Below are 18,019 nucleotides of genomic sequence, written 5' to 3' on the forward strand. Positions count from 1 at the left end.
ACGTTTTTAAAGTTATCTGTTATCTTAAAATAATACTACTGGACTGGATTTTACATTTGCTTCCATCTACATTGTATTTGACCGAACTGAATGCAGTATTTATTCGTTAATGCAAAAACATAACTCTGTACAATGGGTGCTAAAATCTAACAAAGATAACCGCTGCTTTAACATAATTTAATTTATTATGCAATACAGATCTACTACGGTAGCAATAAAACGTGTATCATTTGTCATGTTTGCTTTAAGCTAAATTTACTTTCAGTGAAATATTATTATGGTTGATATTGTTTACCGATGCTTCTCAGGCACTATTAAAAGTTGCCCAGAATTTTATTCATCAAATTGTTTGTACTCCTATTTTTTTAAGATTTATGCTCTAAGGGCAAAAGTAATAGACATTCAAGTCAGTAAGATAAGTGACAGATGACGATTCAGCACAGCCTATACTCAATTACAAAACAATGCCTTATATATTCGATACGGTCCGAAGGAAGAAGTTAGGGGAGAATCATTAAATTGATGTAATCAACTATGCAGCAGCCAGTATTCAGTCAACAGCCAATCATCAACATTTTAAAGATTCCTTACTGCGGAAGAAGCCTGAGAAGCCAACGGATATAACATGATAACGAAAGAAATGTTAGTGGTATTTCGGTCTGGATGGAGGTAGTCAGCGTAACGAACTGGCAGACAAACAGTCAGACAAATGAAATTTGCTTAACTTACAAGCCAAGAAATGTTATGAGTTACGAATGTTGTTTTGATTTCGATGGTAAATTTAACCAAGTGAACGGAAACAAATTCAGACTAAATAACATGCCAGGCAACAGAAACAACAACGATACCCACTACAAGTCAAATAAATGAACATTTCATCGTCTCCCTATAATTAATCACATGCCACCGCTTATCCAACATGATTTAGAACTAACAAATCGTTTGGAATTATTATAATAATTTATTATTTTAATCTTGAGTTTGTGAGTGTGCATGTGTGTGTATTGTATTACTGTGTATACATATTATGAGTGTATGCTGAATAAAGCCAAGCATTTGAATTGCAAACTTTGTGAATATACCGACATACATACCAGGCAAGTATTCTGTGCGTGTGTGATATTTGCTGAAGAGCTAAGCAAACGTCATTTGACGTACCATCTTGAATTTGGACAGCAGCCGTCTTTGGTTAAGGATGCCTATGTTATCGAAATGAATTATTAATGCTGCAGCATTGGTGGTGTTTTATGGGAGGCATACGAATCAATCTTTATGCAAATTAAACGATGGTTGAAACTGACGATATCTATTCCAGTTGCTATTAAATTGTTATAAATTTGCACTTGAATTCAGTTTTAATAGCTGATACAATCAAGTGTTAAAAAAAGATCGATGGAAAAGTGTGTGGGGACTTGAATCCCATAAGGTCGTCAGTTTGATATTCCGACATAGCAATATGACTTTCGGAAAAAGTTCTTCAATAGAAAACTTATTTTTATGTGAAGTTGTAATGAGTAGACATTAACTTCGAACTAGACAATAACAATAACGTTCCATATTATGGAGTAAAAAATATAATGGAACAGCACTCACTGATCTGTGTGAAGAGTCCCTTTGCACTTTCGGATATGTGGGGGGTAATATTTTTAGTTGTTTAATATTTAATATTGCTATTTTTGTCCATGTGTATATTAATTAATTACACGAGTATAAAAATTATATATTAAAAAAGTTATTTTTCCTTATTTAACTTATGAAAACCTCTGTCTAATTCTATACCAATCGTTCGAGCTTCTACTAACCCCCGCGTGTTTAAAAATTGTTTGATGAATTCGAAGCAAAAAATCGCCTATGTTCTCTTGTACAAAAACTTTTCGTAGGCTCTGAAACAGTACTATATAAAAAATATATTTTGAAAGACCAAAGTTTGGTAGCTACTCGTTGAGATAAAATTGTACAGAAACCTTTTGTATTATTTTACTATAAAATATGTGTACTTTTCATGTGAATATGCTCACGATAACTTTCTGTGTACCCTTAATGACTGGAAATTCTTATGATTTGTAATTAATCTATGCTTACGTAGTGGTCTCATCATGATACTGCAAATATTTAGTAAATACGAGGAATATACGTACATACATATTTCACACTCATAATGAATTCCATATTACATCTCATTTGAAATATTTCGCAATGTTGTTTTTTTGCTTTATTTTCATTGAGGAATAAATAAACGATTTGAGGAAAAAATTGTTTACATTAAGTATTCACATCAAATCTAATAGCTCTGAAAATGAAGAGGATTTGTGAAAGATTGTTATGTTTTATTTAATTTTGATAGAGAAAAAAATTGTTGTATTATACTGTTATATAATGCTGGCCAATAGAAATTACAATATATTCATTTGGTTAGGAAGTTTTCATTTAAACAGAGTTTATTTCTAGAATACTGTAGTCTTTATATTAGTAGACATGTATATTTAATTAAATAATTCTATGTATTTATGTCTGCTTGTATATCTAAAATCGAAAGGTATTTTTAAACCCTCAGAGTGTATATACCTTAGAGCGCGGCGATTTGTATGGAAGGAAAAAAACCTTAAAGGGCGCGTCGCGATTCTGATTCATGGGATTGTACTGCCCACCCCTTGATATTCCTGGCTACGCCCATGATGGATGATTCATACCAATACAATTCCAGTGGACTTTTTTGCTCAGTACGATACAAGCAATCAGAATCCCGACGCGCCCGTTAAAGTTTCCAAATCGCACCGGCCTAATATACATACTAGAATGATGACTATTTTGCAACCGTGTTTCCCCATATCATATTTTGATAAGTTTTTACTTAAGATTAGATAAATCCAACATATACGGGTTTTCTACAAAAAAACTCGCGTATAAAATTATTTGAAAAGTCATTTCAGAGACGGATCTTTCAATATTTAAATGGAGTAAATAATTCATAACCCGATTTTCTCCATGAAGTAGAAGTTTCCTTGCTGAAAATTTCCAAAATAGATTATTGAAGAAAGAGCAGGAAAAACGCGAGCGTGAGAAACTCTGCATTTAAGTCCGAATTTTTCACTAGAGTTTAAAAAAAAAAAAAACAAACTCTAGGGCACGGTGCAAGATGGTAAAGGCTTTAACGACAGCAAATAATCAACTGAAGAAAAATAAGGCCGAAGGAGCTGATTGTCTTCCTGTCAAACTTATCACGACCGGTGGCGACGTACTGATATGGAGAACCTGTCTGTCAAATTTGGCTGGAGGACTGCATAAATAGCGATTGGAACCTCAGTCTGTGTTCATGCACAAGAAGGGAAACCATACGGTTTGACCGATTAACAGAGGCATAAATCCAAGTAAACAGTTAAAAACAAAACCAGACACTTATACTACTCGTACTTATATATGGTACTTGCGAATGCAGATGAGGCAGAACTGGGTGTGTTGGATGATCTACGATTTGTAACAGCCGGCCGACATCGATGTATTAGAATGTATCGAGTTACAGCGAATGGATCATATCAAAAGAGAAATAAAGTCAATGGATCTGAAATGATTTAGCAAAAACAATAGAGTGAGCCTAACAATGTCTCTATGTTCCATTATTATATGTTTCACTAAGCTCTTTATATTTATATATACATAGATTTAGCAGCGGATTTTTTTGCATTAACTTTTGATGTGAAATACATATGTATACATTAGGAGCCTTAAAAATGTATACATATGTATTTCACATCAAAAGTTAATGCAAAAAAATCCGCTGCTAAATCTATGTATATATAAATATATAGAGCTTAGTGATGACTGAGTGAGTGACATGTATATCATCACCCAGACGAAACCGCTGAAGCTAGAAAGTTGAAATTTTGACTGTGGGTTGCTGTTGGTGTGTAGGCATGAGATAAGGTTGGGTTTTTGGAAATTCGAACTAGAAGGGTTCGAAAAGTACTAAAAGGTACTAAAAATGGTACCTTTTTTATTAGGCAAACAGGAAGAGCTAGAATTCTGAAATTTGGAATGAGGGTTAATTATGGAGAGTTAGAAAGATGTACCAAAGGGTTTTTGGAAATTCGAGCTATAATTGTACTAAAAGTTGCTAAATTTAGTACCAATTGTATATTTCAACTTGGAATTTGGTATGGAAATCAAGGTCGGGAAGTGGTGTTTATAAAAGGAAATGTTTTGGAAATCCGTACTCATGTGTACGAAAAGTTCTAAATGGTACTAAATTTAGTACAATTTGAATTTATGAGAACGGATAGACCTGTAAGCCTGAAATTTGGAATAATGATTACTGTTGAAGTTTAGGACGGAGATATGGAGGTGGTTTTCTAAATTCGTACTTATGTCTTCGAAAAGTACTAAATGGTACTAAATTTGGTACAATTTGGAGTTGGGAACCTGGAGCTGGAAACCTGAAGTTTGGAATTAGGAGTACTGTTGAAGTGTAGGATTGTGATATGAAAGTAGCTTTGGAAATTCGTACTTATTTGTACGAAAAGTACAAAATTGTACAAAATTTGGTACAATTTGGAGTTTGGTGAACGGATAGAGCTGGAAACCTGAAGTTTGGAATTACGATTACTGGTGAAGTGTAGGATTGAGATATTGAGGTGGCTTTGGAAATTCGTACTTAGGTGTACTAAAAGTACTACAGTGTACTAAATTTAGTATAACTTGGATTTGGATAAATGGATAGAGGCGGAATCCTGAAATTTGGAATAACGATTACTGTTGGAGTATAGGATTGAGGTAGTTTTGGAAATTCGTACTAATTGTGTACAAAAGGTGGTAATAAACGGTACTAAATTTGTTATGTAGGCTCCCTAGCCATAAAACAATATTAATTTCATTAAACAACTACTACATTCAAGATTGGACGGGATACAGAGATGAAACCAACTTACTATATGATGCTTAAAATCGAGAGCTTACATACTAGTAGATAATATCTATATTTTGAAATACATTTTTGAATATGTAAACAATAATATTGTATGATCGCTTTACATCCGAATATCGGATACGCATATAAAGAAGAAGAAACCGCTACAAATGCACCCAGTAAGTGACAGTAAAGTTAATTAATACCTTCTGCAGAAGTACACCTTTTATTCCAAGGAATGCACGATGGGGCCAATAGCAGGTTTTCGAGGCAAAAAGTCAATTTTTGAAGTGAACAATTTGAAAAAAATAATAACGGATTTCGATTGCCAACACTCTGAATCACTAAAAATAAAAAAATAAATCAATCTGGTAACATCACATAGCGACATACTGATCTGGCAATGGTGACATATTTTCTTATGCATCATTTTCCGACATTCATTATAAATAAGTAGTGAAAGCATTTTAGGCGCCAAAACGAACATTTCAACATTTTTATATTTATTAAACATGGAAAGCTCTTCAATGGGTATGTAAAATAAGATAGTGTTAACAAATAATAAAAATGTTATGTGTGGTAAATGTATTTTTGAGTTAAGATGTTATGTCTTTTTTGGAGTATTTTACTTTGTTATCCATGTGTTCTCTGGAGTATAACTTTTGAGATCTAGGTAGATCTAGGATATTATATATATGTGGTGAAAGGTATTAATGTGTACTATCATTTGTGAAAGAATTAGCTGCGCCTATCTGCGCCTTTTCATAAAAATCTGATTTCAGATGTCGTAATACTTAAAAATATGGACATTTTTATGTTTTGGTTGGCGAATAATCGGAAACCCATTAATGTTACCAATTGGATTTCGGAAAAATTTAATAGACGTATATAATAATAATAATATATAATTTCAAAGATATCGCAAACTTTGGCTTTTGTGGCAGAATCTTTGCCGATTTTTACTAAATTCGTAACCTTTTTTTATTAACTTATAACAAAGCACAGACAAAACCATGAAATTTGAACATATGTATATAGGGGAGCTATTTCTATATCTGAACCGATTTCAATATAACTTGACAAACTTATTTGTAGTCCGAATTCCGTAACATTTTCCAAATTTTATTGTAATTTGATGGAATTTGCATGCTTGGTCAATCATTTTCCTGAAATCGGGCGAACATATATATGGGAGCTATATCCAATTGTGAACCGATTTCAATATGATTTGCCAAAAATGTTTCTAGACCAAAATCCGTCAAACATTTCAAATGTCATCAAGATTTGACATACATAGCGGGATTGGTGCACCAAATACCTAAAATCGGGCGAAAATATATATGGGAGCAATATCAAAATCTGAACCGATTTCAATATAACTTGGCAAACTTATTTGTAGTCCTAATTCCGTGGTATTTTCCAAATCGCATAAAAATTGGGCAGAATTTGCGTGTTTGGTCCATCAATTGCTTGAAATCGAGCGAACATATATACGGCAGCTATATGTATATATGAACCGATATGAACCAAATTTGGCATATTAGTTTCTAAGCCCAATATAAACATCTGTACAAAATTTGGAAGGTCTAGCTTGCCCCAGTGATTTGTTGCCTCGAAAACCTGTAATTGGCCCCATCGTGGAATGTAGGAAATTACTCAAAATTTTCAAGCGAAAAGCATTATTACTATAAGAGAAAATCCGTAGTTCAAAAGGCAGTGCATTCCAACCTCGCGCTGCCCTGACCAAAAAAGACCTAGCGTAGCAATTTTTACAAATTTTAGGAATAAAAGTTGAGGTTCCTAGAGGATTGTGAAAAAGAGAATATACTCCTTAATAAGCGAGGAGAACCCGTTTAACTAACATTATAGAATAGGAGTAAGCAAAGATATTGGATAAACCTGTTAAAAGAATATCCGAAAAATTGAGTGACATTGAGTTTATTTGTATATTATTCCCTTTCCGCATACAAAGTAGCTGGCATTTTGCTAGTTAACTATAAAATAACCAAAATGCTATTTGCTTGCCGACAAAAATGTGGATTAGGAATTAACTGCACTAAGACACAAATGTTGAACCTTTGTGGGGGAGGACCGATATGCGCCATTTTATAGGTTAAACTAAATTTTGACAAAATATTAGGAGATCCAAATTTGGACCAAATTGGTTGCCCCATTCAAGTGTTTACGTTCTAGCAATTTAGTGACATTTTTTAAATATTGGGGAGAAGTACCGCAAGTTGTGGACCGGTATTGCCCCAGGAAACTAAGTTTGGATATAATATTACGAAGACCAAATGTTAGACCAAATCGGTTGAACAGTTCGAGAGTTATCGTGCTCTCCGACAGCCACATATAGTGACATAGGGATTTTTTACATCTTTCGGGTTTTTTTCCTAAGACATATGGACTTGTCCCTGAGAAAACTTTTACCGTCGTAATAGAGGTAGCGAATACAAATCGCTTCAACAAAATTAAAGTGATTCGAGAGCAGGTCTTAGAGTGAACTTATCCGAAATTTTGCGTGAGAGGTACGAGAAGGAGTAGACAAATATAGTCCATATTCAAACCTGCTCTATATCTGGTAGATATATTAAGATGTGCAATGTATGGATTACATCGGTCACTCCCTTCAAGAGTTATCGTGCGCACAATTTTCCGAATATTTTTGAACTTTTGTGGGGAGGTACTTGAAGGAGTGGACCGATATGGCTTATCTTCGAATTTAAACTATGTTTGGACAAAATATTACGAAGGCCAAATTTTGGATCGAATCGGCAGATCCGTTCGAGAGTTATCTTGCGCTCCATCCACTACACACGGTGTCATAAAGGCTTTTTGCATCTTTCAGGCTATTTTCTCAGGAAGTATGGACTTGCCCCTGATGAAACTTGTACCGTCGTATGGGGGGCAACGAATACAAGTTGTTGCAACAAAAATCAAAGCGATTCGAGAGATGGTCCTAATCTGAACTTATCCGAAATTTTGTGTGGGAGGTACCCGAAGGAGTGGACCGATTGAGTCCATTTTGGAACCTAAGTAGAAATTTCACGATGTGCAAAGTGTGGATCAAATCGGTTACTTCCTTCAAGAGTTATCGTGCGCACAAATTTTCCGAACATTTTCGAACTTTTGTGGGAGAGGTACCGGAAGGAGTGGGCCGATATAGCCCATCTTCGAACCAAAATTAAGTTTGGGTAAAATATTACGAAAGCCAAATTTTGGATCGAATCGGTTAATCCATCCGAGAGTTATCGGGCGCACGATAACAGCCAGCCAGACAGACGGACGGACATTGCTAAATCACTCCAAATTGTCTGAAACGGATTTCGTCCAAACATACCATTATTTTGATGAGGCACATTTTGCCCGTATGAAAGTGTATATACTCTCGTTAGCATAAATGCTGAGGGTATCAAAATCCAAACAATAACAAAAGAAAACTTATACCAATGCGGGTATGGATAATAAACTTCCCTGCTTAGAATTGTTGTGAAGTTCCATAATTTGGATTAGCCCATATTTATCCCATTTTCCAACTGAAACGGTTGTAGTTCGGATTTCAAGTTAACTGTGGTGTGGTAATCTATTCACCGAAAGATGTTTGAAATAGGCTCATGTTTCATGGTTTGGTATATCATCTTATAGCGGTACAAGTATCAGATATATGTCGTGGGGTTTAGTTACATTTTCGAACGGCACTAGCTAACAAATTATTTACATAGGTTCAAGTTTTGATATAGATTGGTTATTTGGTTATTTTATCCACAAAAACCCCCAAGTTTTGCACTTATCACCTGAAACCTCACTTGGGAATTAAAAATTGTTTGTTTGATAAGTAATTTACACGCTGTCATAAGCTAAACGATGTCATGATGCCAATGTCGTTCATCATGGATGTTGGCACCTCCGCAGAAATAGTCTTAAGCAAGACTTCAAACTCAAACTCCGACTTAGTACGATTTTGCATTTACTTTCATGACAGCATATTATAACCCATGTTGAACTTTGTCTCAAAACAAACAAATTGTTTAGTATAGAGAATATTCTTGAGCTGATGTCTTATGCTTTCACATAAGATATACTCCTGAAACCTCACTTGGGAATTAAAAATTGTTTGTTTGATAAGTAATTTACACGCTGTCATAAGCTAAACGATGTCATGATGCCAATGTCGTTCATCATGGATGTTGGCACCTCCGCAGAAATAGTCTTAAGCAAGACTTCAAACTCAAACTCCGACTTAGTACGATTTTGCATTTACTTTCATGACAGCATATTATAACCCATGTTGAACTTTGTCTCAAAACAAACAAATTGTTTAGTATAGAGAATATTCTTGAGCTGATGTCTTATGCTTTCACATAAGATATACTCCAGAAGATTAGGTACTTTTTAATAACTCTTAACGGCATTTCGATTTTCTATTTACAAACGCCTTCAAGGTATAAAATGCTTTAAATAGGGAAGCATTTTGAAGCCACTTCTCCTTTCTCGATAACCTAAGGACATTGTTTTATTTAATCATAATAACTCAAAAACTTTACTAAGTTTTATGTCAAAATTTTCAAGTCAATGAAGGATTTAAAAATAATAAAAAAGTAGTTTGTTTCACGCAGTTGGAGTTGAGTTCCTTTTTTCAATATAGACTCCGATTCCAGTAAAATATCTAACTTTACCCTATTAGTCCGTGATAGAGTGAAAAACAGAGAGTTGTGAGATTGAAATTGAACTGCTATGTACAGCATAACGTATACGTAACATATGTTTGTAGTCCAATAACTATAAGCAGTTAATCATACGCCTAGTAGTCATTTTATACAGAGACAAAGCAAAGACACCGATTCCAGTAAAATGTGCGACTTTGTATTGTCAGAGACGGGAGAGTGAAATTGAAATGCTACATATGTACATCATAACGTACACGTAACACGCGTATTTTCTTTAAAGTTGAGAGACAAAGCATTTAACATTTTCTGCAAAAGTATAAAGTCGAGTTCGACAAAAGCAAGAGTCAACTATTTTTGAAATTTTTCGTTTTTAAGTTTGACAAAAAAATGAAAAATAGTAGATTCTTGCAGGTTCTGGAACAGAGCTAAATATTGTAATGTAAAACAAAAAAATATATATATATATAAAAATACATATCGCTCATTTACTCAATGAGTGTCACATCTCGAAAAATACAGCTTCGAGAAAGAATGTGTTTTAAGTTGCAGATTGTAATTTGACTTAGCAACTTAAAATAATCATAAGACCAAAAATGGACCATCTTTTGCAAAGAACTAGCCATATATCAGCGCTAAATTTCTGTGTAAGATCTAGCATGATTTGTGTTGTAGTACTTCAGAAACCCAAAAAAACTTTTTTATTAATTTATGCCAAACTATTAGTAAATGAGATGTAACTCTTTGTAACACGTGTGTGTTTTTCAAATTTGTTTTTGTTTTGAAACAAAAGCAAAGGGAATAATATTTCGAAAACTAAAGTTTGGGTGTGTTTCATTCAAATACATTTTCGTATCAACGTACATAAACAGGATGTAAGAGATATCAATACGAAAATTTGAAAAATGATAAAGTAAAAAAAAGTTGCTTACTCAGAAAACACATTTTTTGAGTTATGCCATTCTTTGAGTAAATGAGCGATGTAGTTTTTTATTTATGTATATAAAACACGTATTTAAGTAATTGCAAAATCCCATACCAGGAGATTTTTTATCGTTAAAACCCTTAATTAAATTGTTATATACAAGTCCTTGTTATTATTATTTAAGTTTTCTTAGTCTACAATATACTTACAATATAATCGCCCTGACTGCCGTCGTTGGAATAAGATTCGCTTTTCTCCGAAACACTTGACAAAGTTTCACCGGTAACGGTGTCATTATACGAGCTGGGCGCATACATTTCAATTGTTGCAGTTTTTCCAGGTTGATTAGTTGTTTCAGCTGTTTTGTTGTTTAATAGTTACCAGCGAATATGCAATGCAGATGCAAGCGTTCGCACCAGCCAACACAGCCATAATCCCACGCAGTATAAATATTGAAAATTGTGTATTTGTTGAGGACAGATATTTACGGAAATATTGTGGAGTGAGGTTAAAAACGAAACGGCATTTTTGTATTGAAGATAATTTGTCAATATTTTGCATCCGTGATAAATTAAAACAAAAAAATCCATCGATGGGAGACAATTAATAAGTTTTTATTAAATGTCCAAAGGTAGGAAAAAATTAGTAGGAATGAACATTTAATTATTTTAGGGCAGTATTGTGACAGGTGAATTTATGGGATACGTGGAATAGTGTGATTTAGAGCGATGGCGTCAGTGAGTGTATTACACGTGAAAAGTGAAGTGAAAAGATATCACAATAAAAGTAATGCGAAAAAAATATAAATTCCAAGTGATATAATCGCCATTGACCATTCAGGTATTTGGGGTAGTTTAAATATAAATGCCATAAATAAAATGCAATGATATTTTTGTTGTTATTGTCGGTATGGTTTTTGTCGTTGCACCATTAAACATTGCATACCAGCAGTAGTCAGCCATAACCATGAATTCATGGCGGCAGTGGGAATGAAAGGGCGTTTGAGTTAAAATTTATGCGATTTCAAGCATTTCCCATGGCGAAAATTTGAATTCCGGTCGGTTGTTTTAAGTAATTTGTCATATTTTCGTTTGATGTTAATATCATTGTCATATCGGGTATAAGTGCACGTGTGTGTATGTGTGTGTGAAGGCATTTGTCAGTTTGGATAAATACAATAAAAACCATACAAACACATGAGGGTAAATGAAACACATACAGGCATACAAACAAGAGATGAACAAAAAAGTGTGTGTGCACATTTTTTTTTAAAAATTTAATGCATTTTATTAATATAAATGCATTAACGCATGGCGATAGTGTTGATGGTAATGGTAATGACGACGATGATGATGATAGCATGACGGCAATAATGATGAGGGCAACAACGAACAACAGCGTTGATGATGAACAAAATTGCAATGGTTACAATTGGGGTTTTGTGTGTGTTTGAACATGTGAATGTGTAGGTTTTAACCCCCAACAGTTATTTAGTAACCAACACCAGTACAAGCCACATGGTTATGCCACAAATCGTTGCAACGACAACGTTGATAATGGTGTTGATATTCATTCCCGCCACGCGAATCGAAGATGACGATGTTGATGGCAATGATGATGACGATAACATCATGGAGGAGTTGGGCACATTCAATATTGCGGTGATTATTAACAGTTGTCATCACAGTGATATAGTATTTGCATCGGGCCATTTTGATTTTTAGCATTGTTGGCAGTTTTGTGTTTTGTTTTATTACAGCCATCAGCATGATTCATGACGTAACCAGTTCAGTCGTTTAAAATCACAGTCCAGAAATGAATCCCACAGCAGGGCATGGAACAAGGAAAGAGGAGCAGAAGAGAAAGAGAGAGAAGAAATCAGTATATTATTTAAAATAGTGTATAGCTGCTGTCCAAAAAATAAACCATTTGAAAAACTCTATACATTTGGTTAGCAATTTACTCAGGCATTACAACATAAATTATCAAATGACAAATGCATGCACTTCAATTAACCAGCTAGCAATACATTTAGCCAATATGCTGTTGTTGTGAAGCAAAAAAAAAACAAAAACGTAATAATAAAACATAATCTTTTAACTACATACTATTATTGCTAATAACACAGACATTTATCTACTGATATTGATGACCACATACAATAGAGTTTTTAATTGTTGTTGTAATTGTATTTTTAAACCTGCATTCATACTTACGTTTGAACATTTGCGTTATAAGAAAATTCCATTGAAAAAGTAAATAATATATTTTAAATTTCAATTCAATTTAACAAATATCTATGAAATATGAACAAAAACCCACATTCATATCTAAACTTGACATCCATACACACAAAACCCACACACGCATATTACCCACACAAAGATAGATAATGTATAGAAATATGGGAAGCTTTACGATTCAATATCAATTTAATTTAATCAAATAATTCGTTAAGAGCAAAAATTCGGTCGTTTTCTTTGTGCCATCCATCACATTGTATTAAAATCCTGGCAAGTGGTGTTCGTTTTTTTCCTTTCATTCTCCTGTTGTTGTTCGGTTCGGTAGCCAACGACAGCAACAACAATAAAAATGGAAATCAATCAATTTAAAATTGTTGAAGCGCTCACCCATACACCCACACACAAATACATACATAAATACATACAATCGATAGACTTGAGCTTGTAAGCATCCATTAAACTTTTATTTTGTTACTCTAAAACGTAGTTATTTTTGTTGTAGTTTAGATAAATTAGTTGAATTGAATTGCAAAAAGGAACAAAAAATGAATAGAATGAGAATCCGAATCACTCAGCCGATACAAGGTCTGATCATTCTAACATAACTTGCCCCTCCCCTAACATATTGTAATATCTAAGACGACTATCTGTATGTTTTCTATAGATTTTTTCGTTGCTTTTGTATCAATAATAAATTAAATAGACATTTATCTTTTAAGTTCAGATATCCATCTTCCCAGTAGCAAAAAATAATAAAACGAAAAACAAACTTATATTGGTAACTACATGTTGGCTCTAGACCAATACAAGTGGGCAAATAGACAAATCGCATTTTTTCTTTAAACAATAGTCTATTTTTCACCAATCGGTGATGATGAGGTTTTGTAAGAATTTTTTTTTTGAGGGTAGGTGAAGAAATTTTATATACTAAGAGAAATTATTGTCGCTTGAAATGGCAATATATATACAGTGGTGGCCAATAAATTTGCAACAAAGTTGCACGTTTTAGAAAATTTTCTGTAAAATATTTTTTGAAAGGCAATTTAGGTTTTTTTCAATTATTTATAGTTAATGCTTCAAGTATAAGAAAATAAAGAGTTTTGGCACTATATCTAACAAGAATTATGAAAAAATTTGAAAATACATAAAACGCCTTAAAATTTAATGCTCAAAACATATGCAACTGAGCCAAAAATCTTCAATATTTTGTAAAATATCATTTTTAATATTATTTAAATTATTTTGTTTTGGTATGTTTAAAAACGAGTAAAATTTTAAAACTGATATCAGTCATTCGTACTTCATCGGAGGAGTGGCATGAGCATGGGTGCAAGAGTGAGAAACTTAGGAAATAATGGTAATTTCTTGACATCTAAGTTTTGGATTTAATAAAATTCAGTGCAAAGAGTGCAGTTATATTATTTATTAGCAAAAGTCAGAATATGGATCTCAAAAACATATGAGCGTAGGGATCGGACCGTATGAGAGTGATTACTACTGATCTATTGACGTTTTAACGGGCGATATCTTTGGAAATTCGGGATTCTATAAAGGCAAAACGTTTTAGAAAGTCCATCAGATGGTAATTTACCGCACAAATTTTATGTATAGACATTTCCGCGAAGAGCACAGGTTTCCCTCCCCTCTTATTTTAATTTCAATGCACATGAAAGTGTGTGGATATCAAGTGAATTGTAATTTTGATCTATTGACAAAGCGAATATCGGCTACTCAACCAACATCTTTTTTCCCAAAAATTATTAATACATTTTCAGAATTTTGTTACCCGCTTTTGGATCTATGAATTCACGACAAAAAATATCGAAACTTTTCTGGTATTTATCTTAACGATTGTGTGTGTTCTGGATACATGTTTAAATTTAAGTAATAAATTTTATTTGAATGAAAGCGCCAAAATGTTGCGGAGTGGGTAACTAAAGGAGTGGTATTGATGATCCTTGTAGAGAACTTTTGGACAATTATATCAGGAAGCATGGATTTGCCCAGGAAAAGAATAATATCTCTCTTAGCAGGACCACAAAAAGGATCTTGTAAAATCTTCAAGGATGCTCCATATGGCCTTAAACTTAAGGAAAAATGTTGAACTTATGGGAAGGAAGTACCCACAAATATTGTCTGGTATGGGCAACTTGATATAGGTTTAGAAGAAATTTTACATGTCCTAAAAAATCTTCGAACTTAATCAAAGATTGGAAAAATATAGCAAGATTCAAAGTTTGAACCAAATCGGTTGATCCGGTCGAGAGTTGTCGGATTGTGAAATTGTTTCAAATTTAGAAGATGCGGTACCCGCGGAAATGGACCGACGTCCAACTTAAAACTTTATCTAAGACTCGCAGAAGATGTCGTGCGCACCAGCCAATACAGATTATGGTCGCAGGGAATTTTTAAAGCTTTCGGGCCAATTTCTCAGGAAAGATGAATTTACCCCTGAAAAACATGTACCGTCGTAAAAGGGGCATTGAAGAAAAGTTGTTGCAAAGAAAATTAAAGCGATTCGAGAGCTGCGCTTAATTTACACTTTTTCAAAAACTTTTGGAATTTTGTGTCCGATTCCAATTTGATTTATATCTGGTAGAAATATAGCGATGTGCAAAGAATGGACCAAATCGGTTGCTCCCTTCGAGAGTTTTCGTGCGCACCATTTTAGCGACAAATTTTGAACTTTTGTGGTCTAACTTGATCGAAGTTGGAACGAATCAATCGATCCGTTCGAGAGTTGTCGTGCGCTCAAACCAGAGAGACAGACGGACGGACAGGACTAAATCGATTCCAAATTGTCTGAAACTAATTTCATCCAAACTTACTTTTTTCGACTAGGTGCATTTTAGTCCAATGATTGTGTATATACCCTCGTTAGCCGAAAGCCTTTATTGGAAACTGATTGGAGAATCAGGGTGATACGTCAGTGCCTTTGAACTTGGGTTGTTGTTATCCTATTCTTTATTTGAAAATTTTGTAGCTTGTGTAGTACGCGTACATATGTGATATGTTGCGTTTTAATTCATTTCGCATTTTTTTATTTTATTTTTTTTATTTTAAAAACTATCAATAGTATAAAGATTCGATTTTCGTCCATAGTAAGACGAGAACAATGACCAGAAGCTAATAAATAAATATGTAAGAAAGTATCAGTCAGCTGTCCCGACAGATATATACCCTCAGCCATGCCGTATACAAAATTTATTGATTTTGCAATACATACTTGTGTACTCTAAAATCTGTATGTACCGTATTGTGGGTCTATACCAAATCATTGACATATACCAAACATTTTTAGTAACCAAACTTCGTCATAAAGGACTTGAAATATTAAATTACATTAAACTAAGTGTAGAAGAAATTTTTGAAAAAGTTTTAGAGTTATCTTGCACGATAGCTATTTGAGTATGTACTGGCAGGGTTCTGGAGCTTGGGCCATTATCTCAGGAAGTATTGACTTATTCCGCAAACAGATTGTGCCGTTTTAAATGATGCCGCTAGAACAACCTACCGAAAAAAATCTAAACGATGAGAGACGAGCTCTTAAGCTTCACTTTTTTACGAATTTTGTGGAAGTATGGACTTGCGGAAGAAAAAAATTGTACCTTTGTAAAGGGAGCCGCATGGACAACTTTCTGAAACAAATTTCAAAACAATCCGAGAGGAGCTGTTGAAGTTCATTTTATCCGAATTTTGTGTGGAAGGTACCCGAAGGAGTGCACCAAAAATATAGTCCATATTCGAACCCAATCTATATTTGGAAGGAATAATACGATGTGCAAAGTTTGGACCAAATCGATTGCTCCCTTCGAGAGTTATCTTTCACACCATTTTACAGAAAAATTTTGAACTTTTGTGGGGGAGGTACCCGAAAGAGTGGACCGATAAGGCCCATCTACGAACTTAAACTAAGTTTGGACAAAATATTACGATACCCAAAATTTGGTTCGAAAGAGTTGACCCGTTCGAGAGTTATCCACTCCAAACATACTTGGGGTCTAAAACCGTTATTTCGTATCAAAGTGTATGTACCCTTTTAGCCTAAGACTGAGGGTTTAAAAAATAATAGGACGGTGCATTCGTACCGACTATCTATATATTTAATAATACCTACATAGAGAAATTCTCGGAAAACGGGAATGTTGAAAAAAATTAAAAATGTTTCATTCATTTACATACGTACATAAACACGTTCATCGACACGATTTCTAAGTTCATATTTCGTTATGTTTCTATTTCTCAACGAAAAACAATATCTGACAAACAGTCCTTTTTAATTATTGAATGTGCATTCAATTTAGAATTTGAGGCCTTTTGCAATACTTTAAATGGAATGACACATTGTTCGAATAATCAGATATCTGCAATTCAATTAAAATTCTAAATCATCAAAATATCGACGCGTTTGCGTAAACAAATATGGAATGTTTGCATAACCTCTGTAATTAAATATGCATTATTTGGCATATGCATGGCTGTTGCTGTTTTTTGTATGCTTCGTAACTGTCATTTGAAGCGAGTTGTAAACATGTAAATTTGCCAATAACATTCAGATATACATGCATACACACATGTCTAAGCATAGTTAAAATAAATTAGGTGCAACTGAGTTAACATTAAGAGAAACATTCGATATTAATGCAAATACTTTTGGATATATACATTTTAATCGTTTTTAATCAATTTACCCACCTTAATATACTACTATGAATAAATTTAAAATCAAAAACAAATTTATTGAAAACCTTCATACACACACCAAATAAATAAAATAATGAAAATCATTTGAATATTATGGACAGCAAGCAAATCAACAAATAACCCGGCGTTACTACAATGTGCGTGTGTATGTTCATTCACATAAACGTAATATTGTGTGTGTAAATAACCCCATTATTTTCATAATAAGGACATCAAAAAAGGTTAAATATTAAAAAAAAAACAGTTAACCCACAATATGTGCGCATTTGTGATAATTTAGAGGCAATTTTCTCTGAATTGGAAATTTTAAATATTTATTTTTTAAATTGTTAAATTTATGAAATACAAAAGGACATATTCTTCGAGATACAAATGCAAGCATTTTCATTTGCAATATCACTAAAGATTTTTGCTTTCGCCCATTATATCTTGCCTTATTAAGTTAGCTGGGGACCAAGAAAGAGAGAAAACAAATTCCCTTATAAAATTAATGCAATTTGCTTGCTGTCCTTTTTCCCGTTACCTTTGGTCGTTGCAAAACAAGCATACAACCTAATGCCATAATAAAAGTGTGACTAAACAA

The 18,019-nt window shown here is 33.6% G+C and overlaps 1 protein-coding gene across 9 annotated transcripts in view; it reads right to left on the reverse strand.

The window, feature by feature from the left end:
• The window catches only part of sns (nephrin adhesion molecule sticks and stones), a 326,558-nt gene that overhangs the window by 61,952 nt on the left and 246,587 nt on the right, over positions 1–18,019 (reverse strand). For all 9 annotated transcript variants that reach the window (XM_073988663.1, XM_073988662.1, XM_073988661.1 and 6 more), the window contains one exon: positions 10,699–10,847. In XM_073988663.1, the coding sequence (XP_073844764.1) occupies positions 10,699–10,847 (149 nt within the window). The remainder of the gene's footprint in view (positions 1–10,698; positions 10,848–18,019) is intronic.

Source organism: Musca autumnalis, unplaced genomic scaffold (genome assembly GCF_047663935.1).
Source record: "Musca autumnalis isolate F117 unplaced genomic scaffold, ASM4766393v1 scaffold_5, whole genome shotgun sequence".
Lineage (NCBI taxonomy): Eukaryota > Metazoa > Arthropoda > Insecta > Diptera > Muscidae > Musca > Musca autumnalis.